The 25,704-nt window shown below is 33.8% G+C and overlaps 1 protein-coding gene across 2 annotated transcripts in view; it reads right to left on the bottom strand.

Moving 5' to 3' along the window:
* LOC123307282 overlaps positions 1–25,704 on the bottom strand; it is a 48,461-nt gene continuing 22,757 nt past the window's right edge. The window contains exons 2-5 of one of the 2 annotated variants that reach the window (XM_044889523.1): positions 20,096–20,226; positions 7,098–7,638; positions 4,107–4,463; positions 1–2,212 (exon numbers count right to left, since the gene is read on the bottom strand). In XM_044889523.1, coding sequence (XP_044745458.1) covers positions 1,281–2,212; positions 4,107–4,463; positions 7,098–7,611 — 1,803 coding nt within the window. In that variant the 5' untranslated portion in view covers positions 7,612–7,638; positions 20,096–20,226 and the 3' untranslated portion in view covers positions 1–1,280. The remainder of the gene's footprint in view (positions 2,213–4,106; positions 4,464–7,097; positions 7,639–20,095; positions 20,227–25,704) is intronic. The other variant, XM_044889522.1, reaches the window with a different exon arrangement.

Below are 25,704 nucleotides of genomic sequence, written 5' to 3'. Positions count from 1 at the left end.
GAAGAAAATAGCACTTTATTATATTCGACCAAAAGTGTTGATAAGTACTAGAACATAACTTTTAGCATCCATACAATATTAAAGAATAACTACTATATATCGAAATAATATCTGCAGATTCTTGGAAATATTTTCTATGCAAATAACATTCTACCTATATATGGTAGAAAAGTTTCGAAAAAATACTCTCTCGCAAAAACATTATCACAATACGTTTTATCAAAATGAACTTAAACTAAAAAAATCACAAATTTAAAAAAATGGAAGGCATGCTATTATTATACTATGATAAAAATCACAAGCTTATTGGGGGGGAGTCTATATGCGACACGAAAAGTTTTTATGTATAAATAATGTACGCGATACTAACACAATTTTTAGTCTTTCAAAAGGCACATTGAAAATTATTCGAAAATTTAGAACATGATATGGTCTTAGATCAGGTATCCTTCGAAATTGAAAAATAAAGTAGGATACAATATATTCTATATTTTTGTTTATATTGGCTTACATTGCACAATGATAGATATATAGTTAAGAAATTGCGAAATTCAAAAACATCATCTTGATAAATTTTAACGTTCACTTACGTTTTAGGATTTTATTTTACTTTTTTCTTTTATCTATCTGCATTAGCTTCTCAGTATTTTCTCAATGAAAAAATGATGATTTTGATATTTTATCAGAGAATGTATTAGAAAGTTTAAAAAGTAAGATTTATACCTTGTTCATTATAGAAAGCTAATTAAAACAAAAACCTGTTTGATAATTTCCCTATTAAAACAAACTAATGTTTGCATAATCGAGTAATGAAAGAGTTGAAGCTTTGAAAAATTCAAAATTTACTTTCATTGTATTTGTTCGGATGATAAACATGTAAACAAAAACAGGTAACTTGTGGAGCCAGGAAATCTTTAATTTTTCCAAACATGATGTCAAAAGATGTTTGAATGATACTTTTTTCTTCTTTACTGAGAAAGTATATGCAGGTTAGACACTGAATTCCATTTGGTGATGATTTTGGCGACTAGAAACTTCGATTGGGTCATAAACTCGTTACATTTTTATTTTATTTTCAGGTTAGAATTATCTTGAAATAAAAATTTAAACTTCAATTCTAGTGAAACTGTTGAAAGTTCCTTTTTTTCCTGGTGGTTATAAATATATAATATTAACTCAGCTTCGAAGATGAACTACAAAGAATTAGCTACATTGCCGATTATATTCTCTCCTCTGTATTCGAAATGAAGGATTGAATTCTCCCCCTCAACATTACTAATTCATAAATAAAGAGTACCACGACGTTGACTATTGATGGTATACTTAGAATGCTTATTCTTCGATATTATGGCAGCTGCTTGAACTTTCTTCGATTTTTCTATGACTGGCACTGTGATATCAGGGTATTCTTTAACTTCCCAGATGAGATTCGTCAAACTCCTGGGTCTCGATAGTTTTCTTGATCGCTTCTCGGGCTGTTTCACAACACCACCGGAATCATTTCCAGAATTGCTGGAATCTAATGTACCATCAAGCTCCATCACTTGAAGATTGTTCAAAGACTTGTATCTGATACTGAACAAGGGCGAACCTGTCTTCGAGCGGCTCGTTGGAGCAGTTTCTTTGATGGGGGATGCACTTTTCTGCCTAAGTAACCTCACTCGTTGCGACTGTCCGTTTTTCACAAAGAGCTTCGGCAATCCTGGAGGAGTCTTTTCGATACAAGGAACCACTTTAGTAGGAGCTTCTTGGAAAGCTGATGTTTTCCTGTTTCGTTTTTCCGCGTGTAATTTTTTAGTCGGAATTGTATCTATTGGTGGTGGTTCAGGCTTAACATCTGACGTGGAGTGGATGTTCGAAGGTGCTGAACTGTGTGAAATGGACGAGGGACTTGGTTCTGAATAAGGCGAACGAATGTTTTTTGGTAAAGGTGCAACCCCTCTGACATAATCGTAAATCTGATCGATCTCGTCGTAGTTTTTGGAAATGGGCACAAAATTTTCATCCCTCCTGTGAGAATGTTTCGGTTTATGGTTCGTTGAATCAGATGAGGCACTGCGGCGTAGCAAAAAGCCATTTCTTGTATCGGGCGGATGTGTTGGAGGGAGTTTCTTGCTTTCCCCGAGTTTGCCCTCTATCGTTTGAATCCGATCGCAAACTTCTGTTGCTAATTTCGTCACTCTCTCTACCAGTCTATTGTACTCAACCATTCCTGAAAGAAAGACATAATGCTTTAATGATGTCTTGAACTATCGATGAAAAACTACCAAATTAATCATAATTTAAAGTTGGTGTCCGTCTACTCCGTAAAGAAATCGACTCGGAAATCGCTAAGCCCCTACGACAAGGAAACCAGGGTAGAATATGAACTTTTGTGAGTCAGACAGGCGAGAAAAGTAGGAGATATTTAGACTGTTGAGAGACTAAAGGTTACCTTAAAGTTTAGTTGGACTAGCCCAGTGGAAACTGAACGCTATGTGTGATGATCGACAATATTTTTATTTTGTCGAGCTTCAGAGATTGGATAATTAAAAAAAAATTAGTATTCAATAGAATACTATGGGGATCAAATATGATCCCCAAATGTAGATGTGGAACACCAAGCCACCGTTGAAGGAATCTGTATTTAGGGTCGTCAGGATGTTTCAGGCAAAGTGTCCACTTAAACTATTAAGAGAACCGAATGAGATTTTTTTTCTGAAGATTCGTTGATCATGATAAATGCTCGGGATCAATTCAAGTTAAATATTCTCGTCTTGGTCAAGTTGAGCCATGTGTCTCTTATTCGACTTTAAGTTCTTCTTTAATGAATTGTTATAACTTCCAATTGATAAAAGTTACAGAGTTTAAAATTATACTATCTTCAGGCAATGTTTTCTAGATTCTACTTTGTTGTTTGAGTTGATCAGAATGATTCTCGGGGCATTGACTCTAACTGAGACTTGTGTTTGAACACGAAAAAGTTGATTCTTCGTGAAGTTATAACAATAGGGAATACTCCTTCTGACGAAAATGATGTATTTTTTATGAAATATCTTTGAAGCGTCACATTTTGAAATAACCATTTCAACCGTTTCCCAAAAAAAAATTATTCGAAGCACTTAAAAATGAAAAATAAAATCGGGTATTTGAAGTTTAAAGCGTTTTGTGAGAATTGCACAAGCTGGCAACATCGACTGAAATATGCCTTGATAATAAAGGACAACAAATGCATTATATTGATGAGATAGACAAAGATGGCTGTCTATGAAGTCTGCGACGAACGAGGAAGGTCGTAAAATTTTATGGGATTTTCATGACCGGTTGCAGTTGAAGCTCGCCAGTAAGTACGCGCCTGTAGATCAACAGCTGTTATTTTATAAACAAGCTGATCGGACATTGCTCTTTTCATTGTCTTGTAGACGCTGTTGCCAAATCGTAAACTCAGAACCAAGTGATTTAAATTTTAAAACCCCATATTTGAAGGATGATTTTGAATAGTTTCCGCGGGGAATTTGAAAAAAACATGAATGAAACTCACAATTATTCAGTTCAAACTTGCATATGCAGTGATAATCCAAATTGAGGAGAATTCCCCATTCTTTCAACACTATCTTTACGTCAAATTTGAGACAAATGAATTTATATTTTAAGAGGGAATCACACCCCATTTAGGTACATTGAAATGTTATTTTTCACCCGATACATACCTCCTATAGATATGTGGTTTTTAAGGATATTTCATAAAGAATTTGGTTGACGGGTAACGCTAATCAATCAATCATATTATTATATATATTATATTTAACTTCTTGAAAATGTGTGGAAAATTTCGTGCTACATTTGTGCTGACTTAGTGACTTGTGCGGTGAATATTTCCACGAAAATTTCTTGAGAAATCGCGAAATTGAAGAAAAATTGACCCGTTCTTTTTATAATGAAAACATTGTATCGTGCGAAAAATTGCGCTACACGTATACTAACTCATGCCGAAAATCCTGCTAATTCTCCGAAAAAACAAGGATTTGGGAAAACAAAACAATTTTTCAGATTTCTAGTTAATTGTGGTAGGTACCACAGAACCTGGTTGGAATAACTAACTTTACGTGTAAGAAATTATAACCTACCTTTCAATATTTCTTCATTTTTAGTCTTAAGTAACTTCAATGGTGCTATCAAAGGTAGAGCTACTACATTCTGATCATCCTTCTGGAGGGGCACTGCAAATATGTGTTCTTCTTCGACGATAGATAAAAGTCTTATTTCTGGCACAAACTGGCTTGGACTCTTGATTCCTCTTGGTGCTGTACCATGTACCAACCTAACAGTAAGTGGCAACCGTTTACTAAGCAAATTTTTTACCGTGTGTACGCCACTGATATTATCCTCCCGAGCTAAAATGGAGAACTTGCCCCTCTGTTCCAATCCGAGCAGCAGAGTATCTCCTTTTGGATCAAGGCACTTGAGATAACGGTTCTTGGAACCTGGAAGAAATACATCAATAATTTTAAGAAACTAATATGAATATGAGTGTAAATAGATGCGAAGATATGGGCAATAATTCGATAACGAAAATGCCATTTAACTTTGGTCTTATCATACGGTCTGCTCAGGCATCGAATAAGTGGCAGTCTTAGTTTTTTCATTTCATGAGTGAATTACTCAATAGTTAAAATTTCTGTAAGGTTGGTATTGCATGTTTCTGCAGAAACATTAATGAAGTCGTAATTCATTCTGTATGATCGCAAGAAATACACTGCTCAATAATTGATAGGGATCACTGACCTACCATCAATTTATTTCAGGAATATTTTGCTTCAAGATGTTATTTTGATCAGATACCAGTGTATCTTTAGTTAACATATTTATTTTTTTCAGAAAAGAAAAAAGATCGAAAAGTTTCATAGATAATTTATTGTATTGGAAATATGAGAGAATTTCAATTTGAATAACAGTCTCGATAACGCTAGGACTTAGTTGGTAGGTATCCAAGGAGTTCGTCTCAAGTATTCTATACTTCGAGGCATGCTTTCGATGAGACAATTTATGAAATTTTACGACAATTTTGTCCAAATATTCACCAAAGTGCAGAAAGCTGCTCTAGATTGTTAATCGGTTGTTTTACAGAGGACAGATGCCTAAACATCTCTGTCTAGACATGCTCGATGCAATTCGTGTCTGGAAAGCGGACTGGCCAGTTCATCCCTTCAATAGAAAGAGTTTACAGCGCTTCATTAACCAGGTGATTAGTTCGAAAAAATGTATATCACAATAGCATCTTCAGGGGGGATTTCACCAGGATACGAATTGTAGCCAATGGCGAGACTTTTCGAGGAATTTGTTCACGTGGAAATTCATAGAAGAGATAATTGCACTTCGGAAAGTTAATATCGTGAATGAATTATATTTTTTCTTCAATGAAAATTTTTTTTTCCGTTTGACGAATGGAAAATTTTTCGACTTTCCGAGGTGACGAACTGATTGAATTGAATTATAATGAAAACCCCATATAAATTAGTTGTTTCTGACGTAAGATATTCATTTTCTCTTTTTGAACTGACCACTTAAAAGGTGTAGATCCCTCTTAACTCTACTCCTAAAAAACTAGAGGAGCTAATGATAGTTTTCAGAACATTCGGTGCAATTTTGTATAGATACAAATCGGACTAGAGCTGGTAATGGTAATTTTCGGAACATGTCCCGTAAATAACTCTGAATGTTTCCGAAAATTACTATTACCAGCTCTAGTCCAATTTGTACCTGTCTCCAAATGTTCCGGAAATTATCATTACCTCTCTAGATTTTTAGTAGTAGAGTTAAATGCCAACTTATATATTTCGTTCTTTTCCAAATAATTCAGTTTACCGTCGCCCACCTGAAGATGTTATTGTGATAGCGAAACACGTGTCGTGGTTTAAAAACTCATTTTTGGGAACATTGTAAAATCTGTTTTAAGTTTAAAGGCACATTTTTTCTCAGATCGTTGAATTTCTTCGCTCGAGATTAAACAGGGTTTAATGAACATTGCGAAAACGTTCATGATACTCACAAGAATTAATTCAGAAGCATATCACCCACTGATACAAATATCAACAAGTGTTACGATCTGAATTGAACTAGCCAATTTGTCATAGTCAGGAGAACGAAAGGGAGAACTTTCCACCGAAGAAGAGCAGATGCAGATCATAGTTTTGGTCTCATTTGACCTCGACAGAGCAACACAACTCTCCTCCTCTCCGATGGAAAACGCTTGGAATTGACAGACCCTAATTGGGGTTGTGTTGCTCTGACGAGGTCAAATGAGACCGAAACCATGGTCAGCATCTCTTCCTCTTCGATGGAACGTTATCCCTTTTGCTGTCCTTACGATTACAAATTGGCTTGTTCGATTCAGATCGTGACACTTGTTGATTTTCATATCAGCGTGTGGTATGCATCTGAATTAATTCTTATTAGTTCATTGCCTCCAATTAAGAAGGCGTTATCAGTCTTTCATTCATGATATTGATCTCTGAGATATTTTGGCAATCGGAAAGGTATTTAAGGCCTTTGTCCGGAAATGCTTCGTTCCCAAGATACAGGGAATTGAATGTATTCCACATAAATTACGATTTCCACGATATTTTCGAAACCGCCTCAGATTTTTTAAGGAGATTTGGTCAAAATGGATACCTCATTAAGGTGATTATTTAACGTTGGATAGGTACTCCGTATTCAGCAACTACAATGGTGTGCAGGGGCTGACACTGATTTTCATATTTTTTAAGAAAAAAATAGTACCTACGCCAGTGCCTTTTTCCAAAATTAAATTAATTTTTACAATTCTTATTCAATTTAGAACAAAAGGAGACTCTGCGTTCTTTCTCCAGGATGCATCATTTTTGAGTAAAAAAATGTTGTTTGTTACTCAAAAAAATACTCGGGTAGAGCAATCCAACAATTTTATTATATCAAAAAGCTTTTAAAATAACAAGAATTGTTGAAAATGGCCGCCTCCAGCTAGTATACAACAGTAAAGTCTTCAAATATATCGAATTTATTATTTACTGGAAAATATGTAACTCCCTGTATCTCGGAAACTAAGCATTTCCGGACATGATGAGGATGAAAATCCTTACCTGGTAGACTGATCTCTCCGAATGGGACTAGTATTTCACCCGCAGGAATAGTTCTGGCACCTTCTGGACTAACCGATCCACTTTGAGGATCTATTTTGGCTTGTACCGCCCTTATGGTCTCCCTGACCAGGCAGCCTCCTTCGGCTCTTCGTCTGGACAATTCGGAAACGCTGTCGATGCATCGAACCGCCCTACCTTCTTCACTCAAAAGTTCAAAATATCCGGAATAACTATCTGGAATCACTAATCTAGGACCGACACTCACTAATCGTTTTCCTTCTTTGATTTTCACCGCCTGCGCTAGTATTTTTTGTCTTTTGCCGACGGAAACGAGAAGAGCGATCGACTGAAGGCCCGGACTTGGCAGAGTGGGTACCCCAAGGCCGCTGTATTGGCCCTTTATTATTTTCACTATGGCGGGAAGGTTGTTCTTCGCCACGAACTCCTGTATGTAGTATCCCTCGTCGGACCAGCGGGCTGCCGCTGCTATGATTTGGCCGGGTGTGGCGGCCATTTTTCCATCCGTTGTTCTACTTCATATCTGGAAAAGAATGAAGGTTTTAAAATTGGTAATAAAGTAGGTATATCATAAGAATAAATAGCTTTATGGTGGATTCAATTATACAGGATGATATATTGGTACTTTTCCAGAGTTATTCCATAAAAACATCAACTTTCTTTCATTTTCCCAATTCTCAAACTAGAGGACATGTCCGTCATTGGAACCAATTACTATTATCTATAACTGATTCCCAAACACTCTTTATCGGCAAACAAATTTTATCATATAACAATTGTTCATTGTACTACATCGAAGAAAAAATGGAGAATGAGAGTAATTCCATAGAAAGTATAACTTCATTAAACGAAAATAACCTTGGAAGAAATCTACATTTTGAAGGTTAAACATAATAGAGAATAAAAAAACTAGATTTTTTATCCACGTCTATTTACTTTTTTAGCTAGAGTATGATCATTTTCTGATCCATTTTCGCTAAAATTATCATAAAATAGCGCAGCCTGAACCATTAATTCACTACATAATAAACTTTAGGTTTATAATTACAACAATATGGGATATCGAACTCAAAGTAACTATAAAAATGATTAGAATTTTAGCCTTCAAATTTTGAAATGTCGTTATTTTTGTTTACAATAAAGTCCCCTTAATTTTTTTCAATGAGTAGTTTTCATCATTTCCATATTTTTCTTCAAATGTGGCCAATAATTGTGTGATAATTAATTCACGCATACAATTAGTAATTGCTAATTACAAATTTGTCCTAAATACGGACATGCTCTCTAGTTTTTCATTGAGGTTGGGATACACAAATTAGGAAAATAATAAATAGCTGATAGTTCAAGCTGGGAAAGAAGTTTTTGAGGAATTTGCTATCAAATTCATCTATATTTGACTCAAACTGTTTGAGTCAAACAAGTGGAAAAGGTGTATGCAGAAAAACCAAATACATTTAGTCTCACTTATTTTTTCCTGATCTTTCCAAATTCGTAAATGAATTTACCAAATATTGCTATACAGAGTGTTGTTTGTTTAGTCTCTAAACCTGATCATCATTATTTTGTATTTCTTTTGAGGACGGACCTGGAATACGACTTCTTTCATATTATGTATTTATGTATGTATCTACTCTGTAATCTGTGGTATGTATTAATAGACAGCACTCTGGACAAAGAACGTAACCACGTAACCCACCCTGGACAGGGTGGGCAAAATTGGTGATACCTGAACTACAACTTTTTTACCCAACGAGATAGAGAAAAATTAATGTATCATTCATGTCGTCTTTTTTCGAGAAACTAATAATGCCATCAACTGCATTCCTCTATCTTCTTTTGTTTTTGAGTTATAGATCAAAATTTAAATTTGGGCGATTTCAACTTTGGTCATTATCTCCGTTTCTGTTTGTGCTAGGATGTTGAAATAAAGACATTATACAGACACTTTTTTTATAGCAATCCAGTGGTGTACTATGATTTTTTCCTACAGGTTTATTTGCTGAGCTATAACATAAAGTTGGGTTTTTTCTTATAAAAACAGTAGTTTAAAATGACTTAGAAAGAATCGCCATTTTTTTACCGTTTTAGAAATTATTATTCATCACCCTCAGCCTTTCTAAGTCATTTTAAAATACTGTTTTCATAAGAAAAAATACATCTATGTTATAGCTCAGCAAATATACCTGCTGGAAAAAATCAAAGTAAGCCACTGGATTACTATCAAAAATGTAATAATGTATAATGTTTTCATTTCAACATCCTAGCTTAAACAGAAACGGAGATAATGACCAAAGTTGAAATTTTAATTTTGTCCTATAACTCGAAAACAAAAGAAGATAGAGTAATGCAGTTGATGGCATTATTAGTTTCTCGAAAAAAGATGACCGTCATGTGCCGTGCATTTTCCTCTATCTCGTTGGGTTGAAAAAGTTGTAATTCACGTATCACCAATTTTGCCCACCCTGTACATTGAACTTCTCTAATATTTTTGAGCCAACAAACTCAGTCCTTGGATGGATGACCGCTCTGGTTATGAATTTGAACAAGCGCGCAGAAGCTCCTTAGTTCACGTCAGAGCTTTTCTCATTTTGTCATTATTAATGAATCAAGTTGAATATCGCCAACAAACAATGGTATAGAACTGAACAACTACCTATGTATATCTAAGTATACAATTTTAAAAGTCTACTCTCGTCTGATATTTTCTCCAAGTCTAGCCATTTATAATTCCGTAATGAACGTTTATGATTTTAAACGGAATATTACGGCCATAATCTATCTTTCTGAGAAATGAGTATGTTAACAATAAATTTTACAGGCAAGGATGTAATCAGGTTAATGATAATTATTAATTAAGGAATTTTAATTAGTGAGGATTACTAGATAGCAGCAGTCATTATTCATTTATTTCATTTTGTAGAGCCTTCTACTAATTTACTCAATCGTAAGTAAGCAATGAGTGTGGAACATACAGGGTGAGTATTTTGTTTGTCTCTTGTTCCTTTTTCCAGGTGGTATTTTCGAATGGGGGGCAATTTTTTAAATTCTCCTATCACAAAAAATTGATAACGTTCCAATAAATGCAAAACTCACAGTTGGTGATATTCTTGTGGTTTTAGTTCCTTGCTTGAAGATAGTTCTCGAAATTGTTATTGGGCATATCGACATAAATAAAATACATATTTAAATGCCTACTGTTGAAACGATAACTTTTATCCAGAGTTTTCAATGATTATATTATCAAACAAAAACTAGACCTTGTTCATATCAAAAAGTTGAAGACTTTAAATGAAGATCTTTTTACCGTCTAAAATGGTAAAAATAACGAATCAAGCATCCAAGCAAACACTTCACGATTGAATCATTATAGAGAAATTAATAATAATTAGAATGAATCGACGGAGAAAGTGTACTTTTCTATGCATGGTTCATTGGGCGTTTATTCCTCGATTTGTCGAAAGCTAATAGGTCAATCAATTTATTTACCAGAAAAATTTTAAATGAGTTCGATGAAGAATGAAATTAGATTGAATTGCTGTAGCCGATACTTGATGAAAATTCTTAATTGAACTAAAAATGAAATACATGCATTTCACTAACATGACTTATTCAATCAAGTCTCGTGTTTCGCTGCCACTGTAGCATCTTCAGGGCGGTGAAGGTAAACTAAATTATTTATAACCGAAAGAAAAGACATAGACAAAAGCAATTAACTTCACTTCTAAATATACATTGACTTGAACCTATATTTCCAGTTCGGCTCGGTCGACAAGCTGTTGAAAATCCATAAAAAATGTAATTTTGAGTTATATCTCACAAACGATTTTATCCAATGGGATGATATTTGGAATATAGTTTTTCATTTATGTGCTTAATGTTCTCCGAACACAAAATTCCACCTGCATCCATAACATAGGTACTATAAAAAAGATTCAAAAAACCCAACTCTTGAAAATAAGTTGAACGCCCACTTATGGAGCACATTTTGGAAAATAATATTCTTTATATTTTCCGGTATAATGCGCCGTTTTTGAGTAATTTGATATTCAAAAATAAAACATACCTGTGGAATTCAAAAATTTGGGAAATTTTTTCCAGGGGTGGCATAGTTTATTATGAAAACTTAGAACGGCTATATGCTTTTTATCTAGGCCCAATCGGAAAACAATATTTTTTTTCGCCATAAGAATCTACTGTAAAAATAGATAAACAGGGTGAGTCTTTGACTCGTAAAATATTTCAACAGTAGATTCTTGAGGTCAAAACAAACACTTTTTTTTCCTACCAAGATATCACCCACGCCTTCCAGTTTTCTCATAATGACCATTACGTACCATAAAAATACCAAAAATTCAAAGAACCCAACGCTTCAAACAGAGTTGGACGCTATGTAATTAACATTTGAAATTTGAACGTTTTGTAAAATAAAAGTATTCTTTATATTTTCCCGTATAATGCATTTTCGAGTAATTTGATTTTCCAAAATTGAAAAGTATTTGTGAAATTTGTAAAAGTGGGTAAGTACCTTGGCAGAATACAACTCTGTTTAAAAGATTCACAAATGTATAGTGTCACAGATTTAGCTAGTTATTCTGAAGGTAATTTTGTTTCTCCAGGGGTGGCATAGCTCGTTAGGAAAACTTAAAATGGCTACATCTTTTTAACAGGGCCGAATCGGAAAAGATGGTATGGGAAAAAAGTTTTCCTTTTGACTTCAAGAGTCTACTGTTAAAGTAATTTGTACAAGTCAAAGACTCATCCTGTATAGATGAGGGTAATGATAGTTACTTAGAACTTATGCATAATAAAAATGAACCATCAATCAGTAATTCCAGAAGAAAGTATTTGGGAAATTGAAATTTTCAGAGCAGGTTTGGGGTCCGAAGGCAGCAGAGCAGCAAGTTCTTCAGGTAATTAACAAAATCGACCTAATGGTTTCGGTGTTGTAGGTATCTGAATAATAATTTCTCAATATTTTGAGAAACACCATTCCTATTAAATGGAAAATCAGTAAGTATTTGAAAGGCAAAAAGAAAACTTATATCTACAGAATTTCGCTGGTTCGCATCACTTAAAAAATGAAGAAAAATTCTGTAGGTATCTCGGAAAAGATTCTCCAGATGGATCTAAAATTTTGCACAAGCCTTCGAAATATTATTTTAGAGGCAATAACAAGTTTCGATCGAATCTGTATTTTTGGAAATAGGTAGGTACATAGTATATTATAATAATTTTTCTAAACTCTTATTTCTATTGCACACACCAAAATAAGTAAAGTTAAGTCTGCCTTGGTTCGAACGGGCATTAATGTTTCAAATGGAATGATAAAAACAAAAGTCAATTTGCAATTCGTTTTTGCAAAATATCTCTTATAAAATATCCTCAGAGGCTCAAATGTTCCTACTATGTTAAAAACAAGAAACTAGATGAGATTGAACATAATAGTAGGTATTTGTTTTGCGCATGTTTCATTTATAAATATTTTTATTAATATTATGCTGATATTATGTGAATCCGAAATTATGCACCTACGTCCATAAAGTTAATTAAATATGTGTTCTGTGCCTACGTCATCCAAAATAAAGAACTCTTCAACATAAGAAACGTAATTTTAGAAAAGAAAATAATGAATTAATATTTCATCTTCATCTCGTCATAAAGTTAATTGCAGTTTTGATATCTCGAAGTAAAATATAAAGGGTTTTTCAACTAGAACTTTGTTTTGTAAATCGAAATAAAACAATTAATTCAGATGACAATAATTCAAATTTTTATTGTATTCAGAAAATAAAGGTTTGGCAATTATGAATAGAAAATGATATCTAATAAATGTCCACCACGACCACGGTTACAGATGTCGATTCTTTGATCAAAGTTTTTAATCACTTTTCGACAAAATGGTGGGTCTATTTCGTGAATCGCTTCACGAATTTTGAGTTTTAAGGCTGCAATCGATTCGATTGGACTCTGTCTCTAACATAACCCCATAAAAAATAATCCAGCGCTGTTAAATCGCACGATTGAGCTGGCCATTTAACGGTTGAATTTCGTGAAATTATGCGATCGGGAAATTTGGTTTGCAATAAATCCATTGTTTCGGTAGATGTGTGACTTGTGGCACCGTCTTGTTGAAACCACATATTTGTGATATCCATATCTTCAAAACAATAGGCCAAAATTTGGTTGTTAACATCTCTCGATTATATGATGACCGATCTGTAAAACTTTCACAGATCCACCATTTTCATGGTATGGTGAATCTGGTGATTTTCGAGTGAAATGGAATTTATCGTAACAATTGCCAAGCTTACCAGCTTCAACCATTGTTGAAAAACCCTTCAAATGCAAGTCTCTAACATGGAATATAATCAATAAAGCAGAAAATTTTTAGTTTTGTAAATATGCTCGGACAGGTGGATATTTTAAATTGCGTTTTTTTTGCTGCAAGATAGTGTTATACGTTATACAGCATGTCCCAAATTTCTCATATCACGCATCGATTATTCTTTTAAAGGCATTCCCATTCCCAGTTTTTTATATTTATACGCAAAGGCAAAGATTATAGAGTAGAAAGATAGGAAACGCCCTCATATGTCTAGTACTAAAAACCGACTACATTTTGGACAGTGAAAACACATTTTGCAAGGAAGTGGCGCTGAAAACGTTCTGTCAATACAGTAAACTGTTTAATAACAGTTTTCTGTTTTATAATTGAGGGGCGCGAGATTCGACTTCTATTCCTTGTATTGAATTTTAATATCGACTTTGTTGAAACCAGAAAACAAACATCCTGAGCGACAAAACAAAAGTATGGTTTCGTTTTGTAACCAGGATGTTAGTTTTCATCTGAACATTGTTTGGAATGAATTGATATCAATGAAATACTATGTTGGATGAGCTATATTTTCATTTGCAATTTACAAAAATTTCAAATTATGGACAACAAGGTCTGACTTGGACAACTCTTGTTGTAGGTGTTATTTCTGCGCAATATATTTTTTTGATATTAAGTATAAACTTGTGGAATTTGTACAATCCATATAAGAAATCAATATGAACCAATATTCAATATACCATCATAGCATACACATTTCAGTTACTCACATATCATTTACAGAATTTTCGGAACCACAATTAAAAAAAACCTTACAGAGGTATACAAGACCTGTATGTTAATCCTGTCAGTATAGTTTCTTTATGATATGGTCTCTTTATGATACAATATACAAATTGATTAATGAATGAACAAAACACTCACAGCAGGTTTCATAAAACTTTGACTTTCGGAACAATTTGACAGTTATTCGTTTCCCAAATCGAAATCAATAAAACCTCTGCATTTCTGAATATATTGAAAGAGTAGCAATTGAGAATCTTTGAATGGACGTATAAAAGTCATAATTTTCCGTTATAAGCCTTTCACGCAAGGGATGCTTCCTGGTCCTGCAAACAACAATTTACGTGGATGAACAGTTCTCATTTGACTTGCAGTAAAATGTTCACTGCACATGGAGCAGTTATTAGTGTTTGCAGGCCTTTATGCCCTGAAAATTTTATCCACTTCGTAGTACTGAAAAAAATGAATGACCGAGTCACTTGTTAGTTTTAATACTTACATTCCCATTTTTCTTTTTATTTGATAAAAAGTTCTTCACCAAACAATAATTTTCGAACGATATTTTGAGGTTTTCACCAAGAAATTAGACAAAAATTTCAATAATCACCAACTAGAACGAGTTTGATACACAAAAGGCGGTACGAAAACATTCAAAACCTCTTTGATCAAAATGACCATCTGAAATCCCACAAAATTCCATATGTTTCTGCAAATGTCCTTGGAATTAATATTTTAACCAGTCTTAGTGCCTTAAAACACTTTTGAAACACAGATGGCGCTCACATAACTTTAGTCGTACAGTGACTCTATCAAACACAGTGGCGACAATTGTGGTCTCGTTCTTAGAATATAGAATAACAGGAAGGAGCATATTGCTCATTTCAATTTGACCGGAATAGAGGAGAAATATGGCCGACACATATTTCCGTTACAACAGTGGCGTAGGACAATGAAGTTTCCAAAAAACTAACTTCAATAGTCAGTTGATTCTTACGAAAGCGTAGAAGGGCCACATAATATTTTAAAAATATTTTTCCTTAAATTCCGACTTTGAAGTCGGAATTTAGTTAAATTCCGAGTTCAAAGTCGGAATTTAACTAAATTCCGAGTTCAAAGTCGGAATTTAACAAAATTCCGAGTTCAAAGTCGGAATTTAACTAAATTCCGACTTCAAAGTCGGAATTTACTAAATTCCGACTTCAAAGTCGGAATTTAAGGAAAAATATTCAAATTAATATAATACAAGGTGTTCCCTCATTTATGATGAATAAATAATTATGTACACAGGGTGTACATTATTATTTCAGTTTTCTTCTATGAGAGGTCATAACAATGATATGACAACCTTTTACAGACATGACATGACAAGAATATTTTTTTAGACATAACTGTTTTTTAGGTATATTCCGGATATTTTATGAAAAAATTTCCTTCTCATATGTACTCGTTAGGCTATCTCAATGGACAAGAAATCAGTACACCCCAAGGTACACCCGGTATGCTTTGATGTTTCTTACAACGGTGAGAAAACCTCATATAGGCAGCTCTATGACGAATTGGTTCATTTCCGAATATGCTGAGATATTCATGAGAGGATTCAGATTTCACAAAATAAACAAGTTGTTCTTTAATAAATATTGAACTTGATGCATTTTATTGGAGATAATTGTGATTAGGTCCATGTTTTTGAATAATTATGAAATTATGGTCGTAGACAGGTAAAGGTAAGGTTGGGCACAACCTCCCCCCACCACAGTACTGAAATAGTAACCATAAAATAACATTGAGCTCCACGGCCCCCCCTCTGTATATATGGAGAAATAATCTATGTCGTCGTAGAACAACACCCTGTGCATCTAGCCTGTATCCGTTTCGAAGTAAATAAAATTCCGACTTCAAAGTCGGAATTTAGTAAAATTCCGACTTTGAACTCGGAATTTAGTTAAATTCCGACTTTGAAGTCGGAATTTAGTTAAATTCCGACTTTGAACTCGGAATTTTGTTAAATTCCGACTTTGAACTCGGAATTTAACTAAATTCCGACTTCAAAGTCGGAATTTAAGGAAAAATATTTTTAAAATATTATGTGGCCCTTCTACGCCTTCGTAGATTCTGATTAATCAAAAAAATTAGGAAAGCACTGACGTAAAGTCAGAAGCTTTTTCACGCTCGTTCAAATTGATAATCAAAGTGGAAATTCACCCCGTCTAACACTGCTTGGCTATATACTTAATGGTATTAAGGTCTATGACATCACCTATGCCCATGGAGTGTTATTGTCATGGGATAATCTTGTTATGTCATGAAATTCAGAAACTCATAATTAATACCTGATATTCAGCTTTAAAAATCACCTACCTATAAATTATTCACGCTGAAATATCCAAAATCCTTATTTCCAGCAAATTTCAAGAATCCAAATTACCAAAATTAAGTTAAAACATCACTTTGTTCATTTGGCCACAGATAACAGAATCATTTGACTTCCAAGTCTGCCACTTTTCAAATCAGAATTTGGAAGACCAATATGGCCGTTTCCGTCGCACAATTCCCGTCACATTTATTCGAAAAAGCTCCTTCCTGATATTCTATGTTCTAAGGTCTCGTTTTTCATCGTTTTAGCAAGAATATGGCGGATTTGGTCACGTGACGTGACGTGAGCCAATCCGCATTCCGAATTAGAGATCATAGCATTGAAATCTGTGCTTCTAAGCCGCCATATTCTTGCTAAATTTCCAATTGTCGCCACTGTCTTTGATAGAGTCACTGTATTTAATCGCTCCGTTTCCTATCTTTTTACTCTATAATCGTATGATCTTTGGTAAAGGGTATATCAAGTTATGCACATGCGTACCAAATAACAAATTTTTATTCAGTACGAAGATGGAGAAATCTGATATGAACTCAAATATGTTTCCTTTAAATGCTTAAAACGTTTGCTCATTAATTTACTGACACCTAAAAGTAAGTTCGTTTTGGATATTTCTAATTACTTCGACGGAAATTAGCCGAAGTGAGTATCCCCATAAAAAATAGTCCATAGGTGTTGAATTTGGAGACCTGGGAGGCCATTCAAGAGGTCATCTTTTACTTATTTACCGGCCTGGACTTGGAAATACGTCATCCAAATACGTAAAAGTCTTGCAAAAAGGGAGAGGTCTGTCGATAATGAGCAATCCCTTGATTTTTTTCTTGATATTGAATGCGCCTTTCATTACTCATTGTAGGTTGTTGTCTGCCTCAGACAACAGGACGTTCATGTTGTCATCTTCAGTGAGGGCATTACGAGGATTATTATTTTTTATTATGTCCATTTTCCCGAAATCGTTTTTCAGTTTTGCTGATGCAACTTCACGACATGGTAGGTAAATCAGGATAATTCTCTCTGAATGAACAAAAAACCTCATTTTGTGTTTCTTTCCTATCTCAATAGCCAATCATTACTTTAATTTGAATCTTATGAGTTTCAGTTTGATACGTTTGGTCCGATTCTTAAACAAACGTTGTTTCTCACAAAACGACAAACTAATCAATAGCCACAGATTACAGAGTAGAATAGCTTCACAATGTCAATAGTCAATAGCTTCACTTGTCTTCACTCGATACGATACGATACCACACCCCTGACTTGTTTGACAAACAATGATAAACAAACACCTCTTGACATCCCATTTAACACTGCCTGAATAATTTCATTCCGTTGAATCGAATCCCTTGATTTTCGAATTAGTTGATGTTTGTCAAATATAAGAAGATAAGAAAGATCATCATGAAAATTAAGATTGCCATTGACAAAAAAATGGTCTGTCTTTGATTTACTGTTTTCGATCTTCACTCATCTGTATTTCAGCATTCAATCTCAGCACACTAAAGAGAAAATGGTATTCCAATCAGAGTGTTAAAATCGAGGTGGAAATATATCCACCCTAGTATAGGGAAGTGCTTTGAACGATATGGGGTGAAATAATTATCCATTCACGCCAAAACGAATGTATTAACGTCGAAATTGATTCTTCGTGCATCAATCACTTGGTGAAGCATAATTTCAATACTAAAAAATTGAACACTCAACTAAAAACTGTGAAACATATAGTGAAATGTTTAACTTCTTATATTGAATGTATTGACAGTTGTTGAGGATTTTGGGAAAAATAAATATTTGAATAGTTATAAATGATGGATGTTGGACATGCTTTACAATAAAGATCCAAAATATAATGTAGGTATGAAAAAAAAATTGACGCATTTTTCGAACATCGTCTGAAAGATGGATACTGCTACTTTTGTTTGTAATAAAATCGTAACTTATTGAGAAAAAGTCGAAAGTTATTTTCGTATTGTATCACCTTGTTTTAGGTATTTATTTATTTATTTCTTAAAAATCATTAATCACTAGTAAGTTCTCTGTACAGGGTGGACAAATTTCGATGTTTGAGCACTACAGCTTTTAAACCAGAGGAGATAAACAAAAGTTGATAACCCATTCTGGTTCCCTTTTTCTGAGAAACTGACAAGAGTAGTAGTCATTTTTGGCTACTTTCTTTTGTTTTCGAGATATAAGCGAAAATTGGAAAAATGGCGATGTAGAAATAAATTTATATCTCCGCTAATACTTACGATAGAGCTCTGAAATTAAAACATTATTAAAACAATTTTTTACGTAGAATCCAGTGGCGTGCTCACCTTTTTAGCAGGATTTGTAATTAAGAAGCTACTATGACTCAAAGTTATGTTTTTTTTAAATGAGAACACTAGATCTCGGTGCAATTTTTTGAAAGCTCAATTTTTACTGATTTCAAAAATATATAATATAACATCATATGATGCAAAATCCTCCCAAAATAAATTTCAATCGATATCATATGGTGTGTATCAATATAAATAATAGAAAATTATCAAAAACCTAAACAACCTTTTTTCTCCATATTTCTATGATTTCAACTTTTGATGAGCACAGAAAAATGTTGCATCGTATTATTACCAGTCTCCTTCTATTAGTCCCTTCATTTCTATGCTTCTTGCTCAATTTCTCTAAAATTCAAATTTCGTGAAAATTGGTGAGAAGCATTCAAAGGAGACTGCTCTTGTTATAGGAAGCTCTATTTTTTCTGTGCTCGTCCAAATTTGAAACCAAAGAAATATTGATACAAACCATATGATGTTATATATTTTTGAAATCAGTAAAAATAAAGCTTCAAAAAATTGCACAGAAGTCTAGTGTTCCCATTTAGAAAACATACCTAACTTTGGGTCATAGATTCGTAATTGAAAATCCTACTAAAGATTCGAGCACGCCACTGGATTCTACGTAAAAAGTGCTTGTATAATGTTTTACTTTCAAAGCTCCATCGTAAGTATTAGCGGAGATATAAATTTATTTCGATATCGCTATTTTTACAATTTTCGCTCGAAAACAAAAGAAAGTGGCAAAAATTACTACTACTCTTGTCAGTTTCTCAGATAAGGAGAAAGAGAATGGGGTATCAGATTTTTTCTTACTTCTCTGGTTTAAAACTTTTAAAAGCTGCAATACTAAAACATCGAAATTTGCCAATCCTGTACATTTTCATCTCGTTTATCATTAGAATTAAAAGAAAAATTCAAACAATTTTTTTCGTTAAAAAATTTCAATAATGGAAGCTTTACTTGAAAATCGTTTTATAATCTACTGATACTTCGAGATGCACGTAAAACTATCTGAAGCATAGAAAAAACTCAATTGGGGCAACCTTAACACGCCAAAGTTACTGTCGAAAAGCACTAGCACTAGAGGGTGCGTGAATTGAGAGATAAGATAGGATCGGGAACTATTCGTGGAATACTTCAGCATCGAAAGATATGAATATTTAATTAGATGACATACCTCATACATGTCTGGCTTTGCTCGTAAAAAGGCGATCCCACAGGGTTTGCTCTGCTTGCATGTACACTGTTTTCATCAGACTGAACTCATGTTTTCCCTTGGTTATTGATTGGGGTGTTCACACCTGAAATCTGGCATTTGAAAATAGACAACACAATGATCGCGCACGTTCATAATTGCGTTGTTTCAGTTAGTCGGCGCAAGCGAATATCTCTTTGATCTATGAATTGAAAAAGGTCACCACCTTTTTTTTTTGTTCGTGCACGACTGTACTGAAAAACCACCCCTTCAATTTTTTTTTGCCGAAACAATATTGTAGGTTTGCAATTTGGCGTCATTAAATAGCGGCTTACATTATAAGAAATAGAGATTTTATACTTCTGAGTCAATCTTCGTTGATTAAAAAGGATAAATATAAGAGAATCAAAAAAGGAATTTTGTACAACTAAGCTTTTATTTACGCCAGAGCTAACTGAAAAAATAAAATAAATGAAATAATAATGAATAATTACTGGTAAAAGTAATCACTATCTGAATTTAGTCCTTATACATGGTGACTCATCAAAAAATTCTCTGAAATAACTTCTTGGGAAGAGTCTAGATCAGAAAATGTTTAAAATTAAAGTTTATCAGTTTTTAGGGGGAGTATAGGGGGATATCGAATGAAGACCTTTAGTCTGACCTGAAGTTCGATTTCAAGGTCAAATAGATTTGTTATACGAAATATACATTTTTCATTACATACTCTTATTTTTCGTAAAAAATTAGAAACATTTTGTCTCTTTCGTTTCCGCCATAAAATTAATCTTTGTGGAGATATGAAATATTTCATGCCATGCTGGACGAATATGATGAAAGGCTACTTCTACACACAAACTACTGAGCATATTTGAAGAACTGAAATATTTTGGAGAGACATACTAAAAAAAAATTAATTTTTCAATTAAAAGATGCAAACAAAAAATCTAATGTTCACAACAAATGATTCTATAATAAATAACATTGGAATACTTTATGACCATCTTAAGCATCCAACACTTTTTCTTTAGATAAAATCACTTCATGGAAAAAAAACAACAAAATGTTTTGAGTTTTCGACGAAGATTAATTTTGAGCAAAAAAAAATTTATATTCCCTTTCACAATATTCTACTTGGCCTTGAAATCTCTAAGGTTAGATTGAATTCGATGCTCCCCTGAAGACCAAGAAATTTTCATTTGAAACTGTTATTGATCAGTTAATCCGAGGTGAATTCTATAGTCCTGTTCCATGTCAAATCAACTCCATGATTTATCGAGTCAACTGATTAAAATATCATACATGGCGCCATCTATTTGTTCAAATGAATTTCTATTTGCTATCTGTGCAATGAAACAAAGTGTGATGTATCTTGTTAATGGTTTTCTTCAGGTAGTTGGTTAATCTGATATTATCAAGACACACTTGATGTTAAGTTTAAAAGGAAATGAATTTGCTTTCTTTTGTTATTCGAGGATTTTATTAAAATTCAACCACTCAAATAGAAACATTTTTTGATCCAGGCTCTTCCAGAGGAGAGATGGAAAAAACGAGACAAAATTTTCTAGTTTTTCACGAAAATTAATATTCTGCGAAAAATTCCTTATTCAAAAAATCTACTTGACCTTGAAAGAAATCAAACTCGAAGGTCAAATGCATTCGATGTCCCCCGCAAGCCAAGAAACTTTCATTTCGAAAAATGTTTTGGTCCCTTGAGGATCCTGATCCTTTCACTTCAGAGGAGTTCATTTTATGGAAAAAACGAGGCAGACTTTCAGTTTTTCACGAAGATGCAAAAGAAAATGTATATTCCCTATCCAAAAAATCTACTTGACTTTGAAATGACCTTGAAATCAAACTCCAAGGTGAGATCAAATTTCTGCAGTCCCCTCAAAGATTAAGAAGCTTTCATTTGAAACATTTTTTGATCTAGGCTCTTCCCTATTTATATCTCCAGAGGAATTCATTTAATAGAATTGAAAATGATAGAAAATGGTTTTTCACGAAGATTAATATTCTTCAAAGAAACATGTATATGCCCTTTTCAAAAAGTTACTTGAAATCAAACTCCAAGTTAAGATTGAATATCTGCATTCGATGTCCCTCGGAAGACTAAGAAACTTTCATTTGAAACATGTTTTGATCTAGCTTTTTCCGAAGGAGTTATTTCAGATTTCAGTGGATATCTTCTGAAATGGGTCACTCTGTATAGTATACTGAGTGACATAGAAAACAGAACACCTAATATTGAATATATTCGATAACACAAGAACCACCATGGTCAAAAACTGATTCAAACTAATATATTCCAAGAAATTTTTTCTTATAAACTCATTGATACTGGGTGTTCCCTTTTCTATAATTTTTACGTCACTTAGTTTATAAAATTGTATTGATATATCCATATATCGTTTGAATCCCTAATGGCATTATGCGTTTCGTGCCAAATTCCAGTTATCTATATTCGGGTTTCAACATGAGACTCTGTATAGTATAGATAATAAATCTTTGGGATCGGGTACGTGAAAAAATTACTCTCCCTGAAATTCATTGTGGTTAATGAGACTGAAAATTTGCTGCTCACACAAGTGTAACGTTTCAATACCAATCCAGGTCACTATGATATTAATTCAATGATCGTCAATCCTCAGCCATCTCCTTCTCTAATAGCTTGTTTCCGACAAACCTTATTAATTGTAACGCCCCAAGAAATACGATGATAAAGGTGGGTGATTCGTTTGTATATTCCCCATGGTTTATCTTTCCTCGCGTTACCGAGAAGAAAACGAGACACAATCGACTACTGACTCGCAGACTACTCGATGTACGAAGATCATACATACACACAGTGGTACAACCTTGAGATTGACCTCTCTTCTCTCGTAAATTCGTAGGGGTCCTCAAACCCATTACTCATCTATGAATATGGATGTGATGTGAGGAACTCAACTTGTAGATTTCAACTTTCTACGGCAAGAGTTCAGTACACTTGGATATTGATTTTATTGCATTTTGATTCTCTGACTAGTTGCTGTTTTACAGGACGACTAGATCAAGACACCCTTCATAACTAGTCTATTCAGTCAATTTTTGTTAGTTAAAAAACTAAATGATACATGATTTTCACCTACAAGTTTTTTTCTACTACACGTATTTTGCTTGTTCATGTAGGCGAAGGTATAACTTATAACCTTCACCCGAAGAAGAGAAAACAAGTTCGTTAGCGAAAAACCCGTTTAGTTGAAATTATGTAGTTTGGTTCTTCAGTAACATCAATATTTTGATGAGGATTCCACTTCCCCAAAATTATCTCCTTTCCATACACAGCGTACCATCAACAGATATGGGATGTTGTGAGATTGACAGATCATTTCAAATTTCAAGTGTCTTTTCCATCTGAATGTGGCATGTGTATCTGAAATTTCTTGTAGGTATTTCAAATTCAAGAAACTTGTTGTTTCAATTAATTCATGAAAGAGATCATTCAGAAGAGATGTTCCAAATTACTGATATCACTACAGGGTGACTGATGACGTAAGGGACAACGGCTAAGTGGAGATAGAGGACATCAAACTGAATGGGAATTTGGGTTTCAAATGTCCCATTAAGGTATTCGTTTCGGAGATATAGGGTGATTTATGAAAAAATACTAAATCTATAAACCCCCATATCTTCGTTAATATGATGAATTTTTCGCTGGTATTTCACAAGCTTGTTCCTATAGGCATTAACCGTCAGCACAAGAAAAAAAAATAGAAGAAATTGCAGGCCCGTATCAAAATATTTTAATTTACTTGTCAGGTGAGAAATATGACACGGTATATGAGATAAAATAAATTCAAATGGAAATTTGAGAAGAACGAAAAACTGATGAAAGATCTGTTTTTTGTTTGAATGGCACAAATTTTCTATTGTTTTTATGATATGTTGAAATCAGAATATTACAATATTTCTATATTCCGATCATGAAAAATAATATTCCTGATAAACAAAAACCCTAAATTTGAGTCAAAGATAGGTTGATAGTTAGGAAGGGGTTACATCTCTCAGTGCCCTCAAGTTCTATTTTGCCTAACAGAGCTGTTCTCATCACACCCTGCAAATCTCGCCTAAGATAAGTTTGACTTACTTTAATTACTCCCAGAACTCCAGCTCATTCTTTTAAACTAAAAAATGTGGAACACTGATCCATCTGGTATGTTTCCAACAAAATTTACTCTTCATCAAAATAATGTAAACTTTATAAGGACCAATTTTCTTCTAACAGTTTCTGAGGGGGTTAGACTTAAAAAAAATCATCGTTTCATCCAACATATGGAATTTCTTTATTGCAAACAACAGAATATTGAAGAAAATAATGATTTACGATGATAAGAGTTCATTATTTCTACTTGTTTTTTGTAAATGGGTAGTGAGCCATAGAATAGATCTTCACAGATGAAACTCAATTCACCCGAGATGGAATAAATATCACATTTGGTCTCAAAATGATCCTCATCTCAAAAGAGAAAGAAACCATCAAAGAATTCAGTGTTTGTTCTATGAGGAATATTATTTTTCATGATGGGAATATAAAAATATTGTAATATTCTGATTTCAACATATAAAAACAATAGAAAATTTGTGCCATTCAAACAAAAAACAGATCTTTTCGCTCATCTCAAATTTCTATTTGATTTTCTTGCGCTGACGGTGAATGCCTATAGGAACAAGCTTGTGAAATACCAGCGAAAAATTTATCATATTAACGAAGATATGGGAGTTTATAGATTTAGTATTTTTTCATGAATCACCCTATATCTCCGAAACGAATACCCTTATGGAACATTTAAAAACCAGTTTGAGGTCCTCTATCTCCACTTAGCCGTTGTCCCTTATGTCACTAGTCACCCTGTATATTAGAAGGTTGCTCAATAATGTTAAGAGATGTTTTCTAATCGAAGTGAAATGCTCACGCAGGACCATACTCAAATTATAAAAGTCTTTGGAGTGATGTAGGTGTCAATTCCTTATCGTTGTCGTATACAAAGGATTATGATTAAATTCAAACAGTTCTTTATCTGCTAAACTGCTAAAATTGGGAACTAAATTTGTTAAGTAATGCCATAAGTTCGACGAAAGTCAAAACTATTGTAATATTTGTAACTTCAACTGATCGTTCAAGTTTTCTGGCAACACCCTACAGTTTGGTAGTATATCCCCTCCATACGGCTAATACGGATGAAGAGACTAAATTCAGAACACTACCACAGATTACAGAGTACCTAATCTGCTACTAACACTACTAACTGCCAGGCCCGGACTGGGACCACTTGGGGCCCTCAGCTGAGACCTATTAAGGGGCCCTACATCGGGAGGTCCGGGGCTTCACCCGTAAAATTTTTGAAAACGAATTAGGTGCTTGAAAACAATGAAAACGCGTTTTTACGCTATTTTAGCACTTTAAAAAAAATCAGATAGGTATTTATGCGAATATTATGATTCCCGATATTTATTGACTTTATTTTTTTTAAATTAGAAAATCACAGTATTTTTAAGAAACCATTAGAAAACACATTCTGTAGAACTGCCAATAATTACAAAGGAGTTAA

This window comes from Coccinella septempunctata, chromosome 2 (genome assembly GCF_907165205.1).
Source record: "Coccinella septempunctata chromosome 2, icCocSept1.1, whole genome shotgun sequence".
NCBI lineage: Eukaryota > Metazoa > Arthropoda > Insecta > Coleoptera > Coccinellidae > Coccinella > Coccinella septempunctata.
The sequence above is the reverse complement of the archived record's forward strand: the minus strand, read 5'-3'. Positions and strand labels throughout refer to the sequence as shown.